Source organism: Diabrotica virgifera, chromosome 2, assembly GCF_917563875.1.
Source record: "Diabrotica virgifera virgifera chromosome 2, PGI_DIABVI_V3a".
NCBI classification, from domain to species: Eukaryota; Metazoa; Arthropoda; class Insecta; order Coleoptera; family Chrysomelidae; genus Diabrotica; species Diabrotica virgifera.
This window is the reverse complement of record NC_065444.1, coordinates 248,509,324-248,525,703: the sequence shown is the minus strand read 5'-3', so window position 1 is coordinate 248,525,703 and position 16,380 is coordinate 248,509,324. Positions and strand designations below refer to the sequence as shown.

The following is a 16,380-nucleotide window of genomic DNA, read 5'->3' as shown; positions in this document are numbered from 1 at the left end:
ATGTTGTGTTTCTAGAATATTATGTGGAATTGTTGGGCATACATTAGATAATATTAGTCGTTTACTAGCAATTCTTCTTTGTATTTGTATTATTTTAGCTAATTATTCTTTAGACAAGTCAATAACAGTTGTTCAATCACAAATTAATCCCTTAATTTGTAATCTCACATTAATTTTAACTTCCTGAACTTTTATTTTCACCGTGTATAATTGAAACATTGTGAAACATATCGAGTAATATTTTAATAATTAGAGTCCATTCAACATGCATTCTTAATAAAGTACCAAATAATATATTTTCTAATTGAACTTCCTGTTCCTGAATTGTTGCAATACGTCCTCGATTAAATTGTATTGTAAGCTTATAATTCAAAGTATGTTATTAGGATAGAGGCATTGGCCTCTGTGCTGATCTATACATTATTTGTGAAATAATAAATTGAATATTTGAGCTCTTTTGAGCGCAGTCTATTACAGAAAGTTACATAACCAACAACTACAGTATAATTATCAGTAGCTGTCAATAAAACCATATTTTTTACTCCACACGTCAGCCATTTATATATCATCGTCGATCGAGAACAAAATGGACACCGGGCATTAGAAAACAGTTCGAACCTCAAATTTACATCGAATTGTCTACAGTCCTACCATAATCTATGGATGTATTACACGTGAGGAGAATATTATATATTTTGAAGATGCACCTGATTCAAGAACTACAAGGTAATCATGGTCCAAGAGCTGTGAGACATTTTTGAGTAGGTATTTTAGGCAACGTGAAAATTTTTCAGGTGAGTCTTCCATGATAGCCTAATACAAAAATGCCGGTCTGGCTGGAGGGTAGCGGTTATTTTCCCCAAAAATCCCCCCCAAAGTTAAACAAAAGGGTAAAAATTGTTATTACAAAAAATATCATTGACGTGCCTTTAAAGAAAATTTAAATATTCAAATATAAAGAAAATAAAGAGGCCATGCGATTTTGCGATTTTAACTCTGCAAGATACTTGCATGAGCGCCCCAGGATTATTTTCAGGGGATGCATCTGAACTTCAGAAGATTTCATCTGAATCTGTACATACTATTAACGAGTATAAAATATACAACTATACATGCATAGCTATGTACATTCCTTCCGGACACGGAGGTGCAATTGTTATTTTGACAGAGTATTTTTTAATATTAAAAATAAATATTCTAAAAAAGACAGGTTTTTTTTGGTGAAATTTTCCAACTGCCAGGTGATCAAACAAATTACGCGTGCATATATATGAAAAGCGCTATAGGTAAGCACCAGTGCAGTGTGAGAAAGATCGTATACCGATAGTTGTTTGCGTCCTCTGTTGTAGCTGAGCGAGTCCGTTCGCTAGAGAAAAATCACGTGACCTGGCGATATCCATGTTGTTGCTTCTCGAAACGTTAGAGTAATTATTATATATTATAGTTTTTTTAGTAACTTTTTCTTAATTAAAGAAAAATAATACGTGCATACAATAGATTTTGCAAATATGATAGAAAAAGATAAACTTATTATTATAAATATATAGATAGAAAAGTATAACTATAAACTAAATTAATTCTGTGTCCGAATCTTGTACTTCTTCTTCAAACGCCTCATCTGAGCTTAAATATTCATTCTCTTCTTCTTCGTCAGACTCCCCTCGAGACTCAGATTCCTCTTCTACATGATCTGTAAATAGTTGTAATATATGTACAGTAGAACCCCGAAAATTCGAACTAATTGGGGGACAGCCTGTTCGGATTCCGAAAAGTTCGGATTATCCGAAAGTTAGCCTAACTAGTAAATCAAAGCTGTCATTGTCGTTGATTTTGAGTCGCAAAACGTTCTCGTAAGACTGGACAATATTTTTGGACTCAAGTTCACTACAAGAGAATGGAAGAAAGTTTATATGTTTAACCTTTATAAGTAAGTCTGGCTAATTGGTTTATGCCAAAGCCAATTATAAATAACAAAAACCTTTATAAGCACTACATATTAAAGTACGTCTTCATTTTTAACAAATTTTAAATGCCAAAGTTCTATTAATCCTACATTGTTCAATTTTCTGGTTTTACTCTGTATAATAAACATGTTTTTAAGTTTTCGTCTTGAATTTTTTAATTTTTTTCACTTTCCGTTGGTTCGGATTTGCCGAACGTTCGGATTAGCGGGTTTCATATTTGCGGGGTTCTACTGTATTTAGAATTAATTAAAAATTAATTAGTGATTAATTAGTTGAGTTGCTACGTATTATCCGTCCTTTTATATGGAGTCGAAGCCTGGACAATCACGGGCGCATCTGAAGAAAGTTGTTGATATTTGGAGTTATCGAATAATGTTAAATATATCATGGACACACGTAACAAACACGGAAACATTAATAAAGATGAAAAAGACAAAAGAAATACTCAACACTATGAAGGAAAGAAACATGAGCTACTTTGGTCATATACTGAGAAATAAAAAACGTGATGTGATTGGTTATATAAGGAAAAGTATTAAGCATTAGTTATATAAGTAAGAATACGTAGCAACTCAATCAATTAATCACTAATTAATTTTTCATTAATTCTAAATACATATTACAACTATTTACAGATCAGGTAGAAGAATCTGAGTCTCGAGGGGAGTCTGACGAAGAAAAAGAGAATGTATATTTATTTTAGCTGATTTTTCTTTCCTTCATAGTGTTGAGTATTTCTTTTGCCTTTTTCATCTTTCTTAATGTTTCCCTGTTTGTTAAGTGTTGTGTCCATGATATTTTTTACATTTTTCGATAACACCACATCTCAACAATGGCAAGTCTTTCTTCAGATGCGCCCGTGATTGTCCAGGCTTCGACTCCGTATAAAAGGACAGAGAATACGTAGCAACTCAATGAATTAATCACTGATTAATTTTTAATTAATTCTAAATACATATTACAACTATTTACAGATCATGTGGAAGAGGAATCTCAGCCTCGAGGGAAGTCTGACGAAGAAAAAGAGGATGAACATTTAAGCTTAGATGAAGAGTTTGAAGAAGAAGTACAAGATTCGGACACAGAATTAATTTAGTTTATAGTTTTATACTTTTCTACCTATATATTTATAATAATAAATTTGTCTTTTTCTATCATATTTGCAAAATCTATTGTATAGTACGTATTATTTTCCTTTAATTAAGAAAAATTACTTAAAAAAATATATATAATAATTACTCTAACGTTTCGAGGCACAACAAAATGGATATCGCCAGGTCACGTGATTTTCTCGAGCGAACGGACTCGCTCAGCTACAACAGAGGACGCAAACAGCTATCGGCATACGCTCTTTCTCACACTGATGCTTACCTATAGCGGTTTCATTTATATGCACGCGTAATTTATTTGATCAATTGGACAATTGGACAATTTCACCAAAAAAAAACTGTCTTTTTAGAATATTTATTTTTAAAATTAAAAAATACCCTGTCAAAATAACAATTGTACCTCCCTGTCCGGAAAGAATGTACATAGCAATGCATGTATAGTTGTATATTTTAAAGTCGTTAATAGTATGTACAGATTCAGATGAAATCTTCTGAAGTTCAGATGCACCCCCTGAAAATAATCCTGGGGCCCCATGAGAGTATCTTGCAGAGTTAAAATCGCCCTCAAATCGCCTGGTCTGTTTATTTTCTTTATATTTGAATATTTAAATTTACTTTCAAGTCATATCAATGATATTTTTTGTAATAACAATTTTTACCCTTTTTTTAACTTTGGAGGGATTTTTGGGGAAAATAACCGCTACCCTCCAGCCAGACCGGCATTTTTGTATTAGGCTATCATAGAAGAGTCACCTGAAAAATTTTCAGGTTGCCTAAAATACCTACTCAAAAATGTCTCACAGCTTGCTTTCTGGATGGAAACAATAGCTTGCTTTCTGCTGGAAAATTAAGCGTAATGGTAACTGATAAGGACGTTTTTTAGTGTAATTAATATTAAATATCCATATAAAATAAGCTTTCAACTAAGTACCTAGTCATTAGATCTAAATGCGGACCTGTATAGAAATTATAAAAATGTAATTAAGCCGTTATAAAAATTAACGAAGATAAGTAATTCTTGTTATTAGAAATATACTGATAATTGATGGAATATAATCTGGGAATATAAATTATTTGACAAAAACCGTATCTTAATCCTATTACAAAGCCATTTGTATTAGAGTAGTATCCTTAAATTTATAAAGTAAAGATACTGAATAGCAGGTATAATCATTAAAAGTACAATAGATTAATTTCTACCTGTGCCGGAAACTTAACCAGACCATTCAAACACAAATGACTTTGTAAACTTTATAAGCTTGTAATAAGCTTAAAATTAAGGTTTTCTCAAATATCTTGATTGGAAGTATGTATAACTCCTATTCAGGAACTTTACCAACTCACTCTTTTAATTTTTCAAGGAGAATATTTAACTCAAAATGCAATTTTCCTACTGTACTGATTAACTTCCAGGTCAGTACCCTAGTTGGAAGTACCCATGAATTATTATCATAGATGTTAGTATGGAGAATTTTCTTTGGGATTTTGAGCAGTTACTAAGTTAACACTGACTTTACCACCTTAAAGACGTCTCAGTTATTTTGAGAACATTTTTATATTTTTTCTATAGGTGCTTTTTAACACCGTCAATGTAATTTTTTGTCTATGGTTACCCTGTTTGTGTACTGTGTCTATAAATAAACAAACAAACACTGCCCATTTGCTACATTTTCTGCATAAATAATTTCTACTAAGTCGCATGAAAACAAAAAACCAAAGCAATAAGAACTATGAAAAAGAGAAAATGTTAATATTTAGACTGTCTTGGGTGGGAGGGGATAAAAATATTTCTACACACATATGAATGCAGGCAAGTCCCAATTTTCTTTCGAGAGTATTTTTATACAGAAAAAAATTATGACGCAAAATTAAAGAAAATAAAATGTTAATTGTGCTTTGACTGGGTTGAATTTGTCTGTCAATACATTAAGTTTTATGTCAATTATTATATTTTTATATTTCAACAATTTTTTTTTCTTTAATTTTGGGCCTTGTTGACAGAGGGGGGAAATTCCCTATCCCCCTCATAGGTCCGCCACTGCGTCAAACTAAAAAATGATCTATTTCACCACCATTACCAAAAGTGTTGTAACCCTACACCACTGGATAGCATACACCAGATGTTGCAACATATTGACACAATACACTTTTATGAAGTAAATAATAAACAGACAAAGAATTTAATTGATGATCATAATAATTGAAATTGAAGTATGTGTAAATAAAAATTGTACTAATACATACCAGCATATGACTTCTCCTTTAGGATACTCCATAATAAATATAACATTGCAAGGGTGTGCGATGCATCACCAGCTATTCTAAAGACATTCATGTCTTCAAATTTGGAAAACAAAAACAGATCTGAATGGACCAAAATAAATAACTAGAGAGCAAGCAGCAAGCATACACATCCACAGAACAATCCACGTTCTAACTGATTCAAATTCAAATTCAAGATTCAATTCAACATTCGACTATTCGACTGATCCGCAGTAGCGCAGTGATCACTCTGTTTGAGAGTTTCCAAGAAAGATTCTCGAACTCTCTAAAATAGCGGACCAAACATTTGTCTACTTATTTCGGTGAGATTTATCGCAATATTTAGTTGGATTACTACCTTGTACTCAGTAATAATAAAACTGGGGTTTTCCGTCATAATTAGGTTTTTGTATTTTTTTTACATTCTGTATTTATCGAAAAACTAATTACCATAGCGATAACTGGTATTTTGTTAACTGGAAACATTGGAAAGGATTCAATAAATTTAACGGTAATTTAGTCAATGGCCAATGGCGTGGTCAAATAATTTGTACATGTAGGTACATACATTGTACATATTTACCTATATACAGTATGGTTCAAATGAAAGGAATAAATTCGTTATTTCGTAAACCGGCGACTTTAAGGAAAAATCTTAAAACAGGTCGATTTTTATTTTAAAATTATGATAATTTAGCATATATGGCATACTTGTAACGTCATCCATCTGGGCGTGATGACGTAATAGATGATTTTTTAAATGGGAATAGGGGGCATGCGCTAGCTCATTTGAAATGTAATTCAATTCTCCATTCAGTAATATAAATATTTACATATTTATTTATACAGGGTATTATTTGTACAGGTTTATAATTCATTTAATTCAAAATACATTTTACCGTTACCCGAAAACAGAAAAGAATGTTTATTCCACAAATAAACATTGCTTTGCGGTTAAATTCAATGTTCAAGCCAGATCCCGCCAACCACTTGCCTTTTGGAAGTTTGAACATTTAATTTAAGCGAAAAGCAATGTTTATTTGTGAAATAAACATTTTTTCTGATTTATGAGAGCAGTAAAATGTATTTTAAATTAAATAAATTACATACATTCTTCTTCTTTTTGTCAAATAATTTAATTTAAAAACATTCTTTTTGACACCCTGTATAAATAATAGAGAATTAAATAACCTTTCAAATGAGCTAGTACACGAGCCCTATTCTCATTTAAAAAATCGTCGATTACGTCATCAAGCCCAGATGGATGACGTCACTAGAATGGGGGAGTTATAACCCCCAAACCCCCCCCCTGGTTACGCCTATGATATCTGTGGAAATTCAAAAAAGCGTGAGGTGTGAGGAAACCAAACTACGTAGGTACCTATCTAGGCTTCTAATTTCTTTGTGAACGACTTTAACCTTCATAAACACAAGATATAAAACTTACTTTAAATTTCAAGGGGCTGCCAATACCCTCCAAGTCTTATAACAGGGTCGGAGATGTAAAGCATCTCTGAAGTTGAAGTAAGCCTTTATGTCACATTGTAAGTTTCTACATATACAGTCGTGTCCGCAAATGGGTTAAATGGCTAATGTTGGAAGTTTAGAATAATAAATATAGGAAGTTGGAAGTAATAGATATTGGAAGTTTAAAATGAATGAATGGATAAATCAAAATAACTATGCCATTTCATTTTTAACGTCCAATATCTCGAAAACTAATGACTTAATCGTTACCAGTAAAGAGTATATTATTTACATAGAAAGTATTGGAGAATCGAAAAATTTCGCTAAAATAGTAATTCCCTCAGTGGCGTAGAATTTGGGAAGGGTCAATAATTCACTATCCCCTGTCGTACACCTCTGGTAGTAGCTAGAAACTTTTATTTATCACAATTTAGTAGACTGTATAGTACCCACACTTTAGTACTTGGTAACAATAATTTTTAAATTTTTAAATGAAACACCCTGTAACTCAGTAAGTAGACACATTTTATTAAAGAGATTTTAGTTAAATCTTAATATTTTTAGGTCTAGAATCTACAACTTAGAGAGTCGACATGCTTAATGAAACTTAACCCTAAAAGAGCCCGTAGTAATATAACTCCAAGAAAAAAAAAAGAAGAGAAAAAAAAGACAAAAAATTTGTTAATTAGTGAAAAATTCCCAGGAACTCAATTATCGAAACGGCATTTCAAAATATTTAATCCCCGCGACGTTATTAAAAAAACAAATTATAAACAAATTTGAATAATTTTCAAATGCCATTTTAGGGGGTAGTTTAATTGAAATTTGAATTTATCAGTACATTTATCGAAAATATACATAAAAATAAAAATAATAAGATTTAATACAGGTAAATAGGTCTTTGGCAACAACCGCGTTTTTGCAATTGAAAATATAGTAACATTTAATAAACAAATTCAATATCTCAATTTTTTTTTTGCTTAGTACTGGTAACATAGCGCAACTTCTTCAGTAAAATAAGATATTTTATAGTGCTTATTTAAAACGCTAAAAATAATATTTTGCAAATTTGTTTTTAAAGTTTTATGTACAATTATTTAAATAAATAGGGTGTCGAATTTAATTTAGTAAGTCTTATATGAAAGATTTACCGTTCAACTTTGTAGAAAATAATCCTATAGATCTTCATTAGTAACTGAATGACCTCAGCAGTTAAAAAAGTATTTTTTTGCAAAAATGACCCCTTTTTAATTATTTAAACAATGATCCCCCTGCATGATTTGGATACTTTTTTGAAAATATCTTTTGTACCCACCTAAACTTTGATATAAAATTTGTTTCAACCTGTGTAATTTTATTTTACTAGACTAACAATGTTCCGGACCTTTTTGAGTGGGAGGATAACTCAATAGTTATTTATGATATAAGTGTTAAAAGTACACGTTTAAGGCACGCATGTGAAAGTTTGCAGAATGAGCTAAGCGAGTTCTGCAATTCACATGAGTGCCTTAAAAATGTACTTTTAAACACGCATACCATACAATATTTTTTCTACAAACGTAATTACAGGACAATATCTACAAAAACTTTTACTTGAACTTGAATGACATTCCATTTTTATATTTTTTTGACATTACATCAAAATTGCATACGGTCAATACGAACTGCAGTGCCTTAAAAATTTTAAAGCACTAGTGCCTTAAAGTAGCATTTTTAACGCTCGTATGGAGTGCTAAAAATTGCATTTTTAACACGGTTGTAGAAAAATATTATTAGGTATTTGAGCTATTTCCAAGCAATTTCTGCAAAAAAATATGAGTCACCTCTCAATATCCAATTGTACTAATATTTTAACAGATGCGTCATAGTCTATAAATAATAAAATAATAAATTCATAAAATAATAATTATCACTCATAAAATATAACAGCGTAGCAGCTTCGACTTCCATCTTGAAATTATTGGATTAAAAAAAGGGGTGTTCTGCTGACTGCGCGATAAAATAAGTGTGGCCAGTCACTATAACGCGCAGTTCATTCCATCATTTTTGGTGTGTTAATTAATGCGATAATGGACGTTAGACGTTAACGTTACTGTGGTCCCAACATAAGGATGCACACTAGTGATGTTGATTATAGTTACTTTCGAGTATTCGTTACAAATCGTTACTTATGTATAAAGTAATCATTTACAGTATTCGTTACTTTGATTACTATGATTACTTTTGTTACTTTTGTATTTGAGTACCGGTAATCATATCGAGAATCGTATTTCTCAGTAGGTAGGTATTTTGTGTAGGTATTATATATAACAACGACATTCACCGATCTGTTTAAGGGATAAAAATGATTTGATTACTATGATTATTTTTATTACTTTTGTATTTTGTAACGAAGTAATCAAAGCAGATACAATAGTCGTTACTCGCTCTGATACGATTGGTACGAAGTAATAAGAGTAATCAAAGTAACGATTTGTCTCTTTGTATAGTAATCATTACTTTCAGTATTCGTAAGTAACGAGTACTTTGTAACGAATAGTTACTTTTTCACCGCTCACCTACGATCGTTTAACGATGATCGTATCAGACACTCCAGTAAAAACGTACCTTTAGCGTTAGTCTGGCATTCTTTACTTCACTTAATGTTAGTTCAATTCCTTCTTCATTTCATTTCATGTCATTGTTGTTCATGTTATGTATCTGTCTTTATGAAATTTGGGTGGTTTTCCCATTAGACCATACTTTTTTGCAGAAACTTTAAAAGTACATATTCATTTTCGAGAAAAGTTGCACCGACATAAAAGTTATCCCAGCAAACAGGTTTGAGCCCAGTTACGTGATGATTACGTTAAATTTACGGCAAATTTCAACGAATACGTAACTCGGTGATTTATGACGGGAAAAAAACGTATTTCAGTGCCAAATCATTCACCTATATATTAGTGCTTCCATTATACATGTTTGACATTAGAATAATATAAAATCATAATGACGAATATAGTACATGTTTTTTATAATAGGTGTGAATGTCGGTTACATCGCAAAGGTACGTTTATTTCACGTAATAATCACGAAACAGAAATAACTTCCTTTGGTTAAATTTTGAGAAATATTTTGGAAAGCAAAATTTTACAACGGTGTTGGTTAAATACGTATCGCTTGAATTGTACTCACTGTATTTTATGGACGTCGAAAAATTAGATGTATTTCACGTAAAAGTAATGTAAATAATACCAAATATTTAAACAAAAAGTTTATGTGTGTGTGTGTGTATGAAAAAATGGCTTGGATGCGAGTCCGTTAGCCACAGATTTTTATTTTATTTTTACCTTAATTTATTAGTTTTGTTATATTTATACGTATTTCACTTAAATGATTATATTTGTTTCTTTCAAGTAGTTTATGAGTAATTTAAATATTTCCATTTTGTGACAACTTAGTAGATATTCTATACTAATTGGAAAATGAACTTGTGTTTGTCGTAAATTGTAATATAATTGATTTATATATCTCTCGTTAATTTTGCATTCCAAGAAAATATGGTTTAAATCTCTAATCGAAACATTATCACAAAAACAGACTGATGAATTAATTATTCCTAATTTGTGCAGATGTGCCTCATATTTCCCGTGTCGAGTTTTTAATCTGACGATAGTAGAAATATCTTGCTTTGGCAGGTTATATTTAAATATGTATTCAGGTGGCGGAGGAAGTTCTTGATGTAAAGAAAAATATAAATTTTTTGACATGCTTGTAATATTTTTCCATTCTTTTTTCTATATTTTATTTATTCTAACTTTGACGTCATTTATTGCATCTGTCGATAAGATGTGAGTAAGTATCTCACCTTTTTTTATTGCATCTTTGGCCAACTCATCCACTTTCTCATTACCCAGTATACCGGCATGCCCTTTTGCCCATATAAATACTACTTCCACTTTAGACAAATTATTTTTTATATTACATAAAATTTTTGATTTGTATGAACTAAAATCAGTATTTTCAATTGCATATATTGCAGATCTGGAGTCTGTTATTATCACAGCTTTTTCAATATTATTCTCTTTGATCCATTCTAAAGCTTTTTCGATGGCTATAATCTCAGCTGTAAAAATACTACTAATACTAGATAATTTGTAATTATTATGTTGATGGGTATTTTGCACATACATAGCACATCCTACTCCTGTTTGATTTTTAGAACGGTCTGTATAAATTACTGTGTAATCCACAAAGTCGCTCAGTATAGATTTTACTAAAATATTATTTAAATGATTTGATTCTGCATATTTAGGAATTATGATTCTGGGTTTTATGATTTCGCTTTTAAAATCATTTAGCATAACTATTTCAATCCAACCTTGATTTGACGCTATTTTTGCTATTTCTTTCTTTAAAAATATCACAGGAGCTAAAATGATGTTGAGTCTAATTTTTAAATCGCGCGCGCGGCGATGACGTACTACCAAGCCTTTCTCCTTCTTTAAATACTATCACGTGACCACGGTACGTGATTAACATAGTTGGTTTGAAAACTAAATTAATCGATTTATCGAATAATAGACACATTTCGATATGACTATTTTTTTATATTATTCTGGTATTGAAATAGATTTTTATTAAGACCAATTAGTTAATAGTAGAATAAATTTAAAAACAAAAAGAAAATACGTAATATTAATTTAAAGTAAGTAGAATAGTTTAACTTTAATATAAAAATAATCGATTTTTAAAATCGATGATCATAACCTCTAATATCAGCTTCTCAAATTTCTCACAACAAAAAGTGAAAGTGAAACCGTGAAACGTGAAGAGCTTTATTTCCTTCGTTTTATTTTAGGCGGGTTTATTTATAATAATGTCTTTCGTATTAACGTTTACCTCACTGCTCGAGGGTTGAAGTGCCGCCGATGATGCAATTAGAAAAAACGAGAAAGTGTCGAAGTGTCCTCCTAGAAATAAAAAGTGACCTGTGTTGTGTTTTGTGTTGGCAAATTTTTTAATGTGTCTTTAGGTCGGTACCATTTTTGGTTCATTATCTTGTATAATAATTTTACAAGACAAATGCTTTAAAGTCTCTAAATTCTACTAAATAAATACATTGTTAATATTTTATATTATGCTTGTTTTATTTATATCAAATGAGAATAATAATTGCGTGATTCATAAGTTAATTAAGGTCGAAATATTTACGTGAGCCGAGGACCGAGGACGTATCTTTCACGTGAATACTAATATATACATTCCCTAAAAGATACGTTAATCAACACGTATTTGCAACGTGAATTTCCCGAAACATTTTATTGCTATTTAAGGTAAATAACACGTCTATTGAAGACGAGTTATTCACGTAATTTAAAGACGTATTTTCAATGTGACATTCCAACCAAATTTTCACGTGAAATTCACGTAAGCAATTTACGTATATTGGTGACAAATCTACCCAAAATTCACGTAATTAACACGTCGGTCTGTTTGCTACGTGTAATTAAATTTCCTACAATATAGGATTACCTAACTGAAAATTTTAAAAATTGTCACGCTTGTTGCAAAATAGCAATAACTTCGAAAAAACCATAAAAAACAAGTATTCGCATTTTAAGTTTTTCAACTATTTATGCTACACTTAGGACCTTCATATTTTAACCAGAAAAACTATATGATATGATAAAACGATACTGTAAATTTCACTAAGATCGGTTTAATAGATTTTGTAAAATTAATTTTGCTCCAGCTTTCGCAAAAAAATTCATTTTTCCAAAATGTTGCAGCACTGAAAATAAAGCAGACAGCAAGTTGATTTTTTTACGTATAAAAGAATACTGTACCTTTCATTTTCAATTTGCAAAATTAAAATCGGTTAACTACCACCGGCGTCACGATATTTTTTAAATTAACATTAATTTTTGGTGCTATGCGCAGGACAGCGGATACGTTCGCTCTGATTGGGCACTCCAATGACCTTTGATAATGATTGATAAATTTTAATTTTTAGTACACTTCGAAATAAATAAATAAATGTATTGTTTATTGCAAAATAAAAACACTTACCTACTCTGTCCTTTGAAATAACATTTTTTTAGCAAAATAAAAATGTATATATAAAATATATAAATAAAAGTGTATTATTTTTAAACATATGCAATTGTTTAAACAATTTTTCACAAACAGTAAATAAATTACATAGTTTGATTTTTTTGGAATTAAAATATGAACATACAACAAAATATACAGTAAGAAAATAATATATTAGATACAGATTGGAAGAAATTTTGGTGGAAATCAACTTGTGTGAATCGAACACCGCTGTCCTGCGCGTAGCACCAAAAATTAATGTTTATTTAAAAAATTCCTGACGTGGTAGTTGACCGATTTAAATTTTGCAAATTGAAAATGAAAGGTACAGTATTCTTCTATTTGCAAAAAATTTTTTAACTTGCTCTATGCTTTATTATCAGTCCTGCAACATTTTGAAAAAAATTAATTTTTTTGCGAAAGCTGGATTGCAAAATTTATTTTGCAAAATCTATTGAACTGATCTTAACTAAATTTACAGTGTTGTTTTATCATATCATATAGTTTTTCTGGGTGAAATATTAAGGTCCTAAGTGCAGCAGAAATGGTTGAAAAACGTAAAATGCGAATACGTGTTTTTTTACGTTTTTTTTTTCGCAATTATTGCTATTTTGCAATAAGGGTAACAATTTTAAAAAATTTTAACCAATTTTATATTGTAGGCAATTTAATTACGCAACTTTTATTTTAGCGCAACTTTTCTCGGAAGTGAATACTTTAAAAGTTATAATCAAAAAACCAAGAAAAAAATCGAATCTTTCCTTAATTTTTTGACATTTTGATTACACAGGCCTACAGAAAAAAAATTTTGTCTTGGTGCCGTGAATCTTTAAGCTGATTTTTACTATATTATGGGCGATAAATCGAAATATGGATTCCGTTTTTTTTGTATCAGCTCTAGTTTTCTGGATATGGCACATTCCGAAATTAGTAGTTTTAATGTTTGAGATAATGAAGAAGCTATTTAAAGGCATATACATTGTTAATTAAACTTCTTCCTCAGTATATTTGTTGTTCTCACTGTATTATGCCTTATTTATGCAAGAAGTCGGTTCATTACCAGTTTTTAGTCAAATCAGAGAAAATAATCTTACCACCTCTTCATATTAAGTTAGGCCTAAAGCAATTCGTTAAGGCACTTGATTCTAATGGACCATGCTTTGCCTATATAGGAAGGAAGCTGCCCCAGATAAGTACGGAAAAACTTAAAGCTGGAATGTTTGATGGACCACAGATCAGACTTCTTACAAAGGATCCGGTTTTTGTGAGGTCAATGAATGAGGCAGAGAAAAAAGCTTGGCTTTCATTTGTGGACATTATGAAAAATTTCCTGGGAAATCACAAAAGTGAAAACTATGCTGAGCTGGTAAACCGTTTGCTGAATAACTTCCAATCACTTGGATGTAATATGAACATCAAAGTCCACTATCTTCACAGCCAACTGGACCGTTTCCCTGAAAACTTAGGTGACACAGTGAGGAAGCAAGGTGAGAGATTTCACCAAGACATAAAAATCATGAATAACTGCTACCAATGGGACACTCATATGCTGGCAGGTTTTTGCTGGAGTTTGAACAGAGACTGTTTAAAAGTTCATTCCAGGAAATCACGCAAACAAAGCTTTCGTTACGTCAAGTAAAGTTTTTTTTCTATTTGGCTAGTTTTTTCTCAAAACTAACTGTATATCTGTTTCATTGTACAAAGGGTTTTATTGTAGTTAAATGGCTTACAATATACGTATTTTTTAATTGTGTAATTTTTTTTCCATTTTATTATATCCATATCAGCGTATGCGTAGTTTAATGCATAAAAGCTAGCATGACATATGTTATCTTGAAAACTAGAGCTGATGGGGCAAAACTGAAGCCATATTCGGAATCAGCACCCCAAATATACCTAAAATCAGCTCTAAACACTTTGGCACCAAAAACACTGTAGGCCTGTGTTATTTAAACAATATTCCGGACCTTTCTGAGTGGGAGGATAACTCAATTATTATTATATGGGTTAATTTCAAGCAATTTCTGCAAAAAAAATAGTCACCTCTCAACGTCCATCTCAAAACAGATCCGCCCTGGACTACATACTTACTAAAATTAATAGTTTAAAGTAGGTACCTAGGACCGGTATTACAGAGTAAAGGGGGAATAGATGGATGCGCATGCAGAAGAATTGAGATTAGATGGATTAAGTGGAAGGAAGTGGGAAATGTGTTGTGTGACAGAAATATTCCAATGAAGCTAAAAGGAAAATTCTATAATATAGCCATAAGACCGTCTGATGTACGGAACTGAATATTGGGCAGTGAAAAAGAAATAAGAACAACGAATGCATGTGGCGGAAATTAAGATGCTTACATGGACAATTGGAGTGACAAAGAAAATTAAAGTAAGAATGACAGATAAAATTAAGTAAGAATGAGGGGCAGTATAAGGATTGGACCAATTAATACCAAAATGAGAGAGCCTAGGTTAAGTTGGTATGGTTATGCTCAACTCGAGATGTTAATCACCCAATATAAAGAATAGTTCATCTACTTCTGGGAGGAGTTGGGGAGGAAGACTAAAGAGGAACTGGAGAAAATGTTTAGGCAATATAAGTCTGTAAAGGGGATTAATATTAGTATAGCCCAAGTATAAGTCATCTAGGAGGAAGATTTCGTTTTGGAGAATATTTTAGGACATAAGGAGAAAAAATGAACTATTTAATTTGACGTGAGGAAAAAATTTTTTCTGCAATAAACGCCTCATAAACAATATTTCTTAGGTGAAGATGCAACATTAAGTTAAATGATATTTAGCATAAGGCTTCTGTTTTGCCGAAATTGTTTGACACAGAAATAAAAAACATATTATATTAATTCTACAATTTTTATTTATATTACATAAGAAAGGTTAAAAATTTTCATAAACTAAAGAATACATCAGTCAGATTATCAATAAAAATCTAAGCATTGTAGTCTCTGACCTTCCATGGTACCCTAAGAAGAAGATAAGATAACAATAAACTTAAGTCACTTTAATATTTTTTAACATCCTATACGACTACAGGCTGGTAAACTTGTTCGGTAATCAAAGGAGCATTTGTCTTAGTAGCTCTAGGCGATGCAAAACCACTACTGATGAGGAATATATTTTTCCATTTTGTCACATCCTTTTGCTCATATTCGTGAATTGTTATTTTACTGCAGCGCAAAATTACCACACCAACATAGAATATCATAATATCAACAAATCCAGATATGTCAGATGTTAAGTCCACACGGTTCTCCATATTGTTTCTGTTTATCCAGTTGCAAACGTACATTGTTTTGTATATTTGCAACAAAAATAGATACACCTTCATGTGTCTGGTGATTTTTTTACTGTGGAAGATCATGTAAATCTGCGGGATGATAACTACTGCCTCCAAGTACTCACTGAATGTCCAGAGTATCTTAAAATAAACAAATAGGAGGTTAATTAAATCTATATAATGTTTCTTTAAATACTTAGCCCGCCGAA

General features: G+C 31.2%; 1 protein-coding gene across 3 annotated transcripts in view; it reads right to left on the bottom strand.

Annotated features, from left to right (window-relative positions):
- The window catches only part of LOC114327306 (ER lumen protein-retaining receptor), a 45,461-nt gene that overhangs the window by 8,199 nt on the left and 20,882 nt on the right, over positions 1-16,380 (bottom strand). Inside the window, exon 1 of one of the 3 annotated variants that reach the window (XM_028275886.2) lies at positions 5,318-5,665. The exons of 1 other annotated variant lie outside the window; for it this stretch is intronic. In XM_028275886.2, coding sequence (XP_028131687.1) covers positions 5,318-5,408 — 91 coding nt within the window. In that variant the 5' untranslated portion in view covers positions 5,409-5,665. Of the gene's footprint in view, positions 1-5,317; positions 5,666-15,728; positions 16,313-16,380 lie in introns of those variants that run through there. One more of the 3 variants, XM_028275887.2, reaches the window with a different exon arrangement.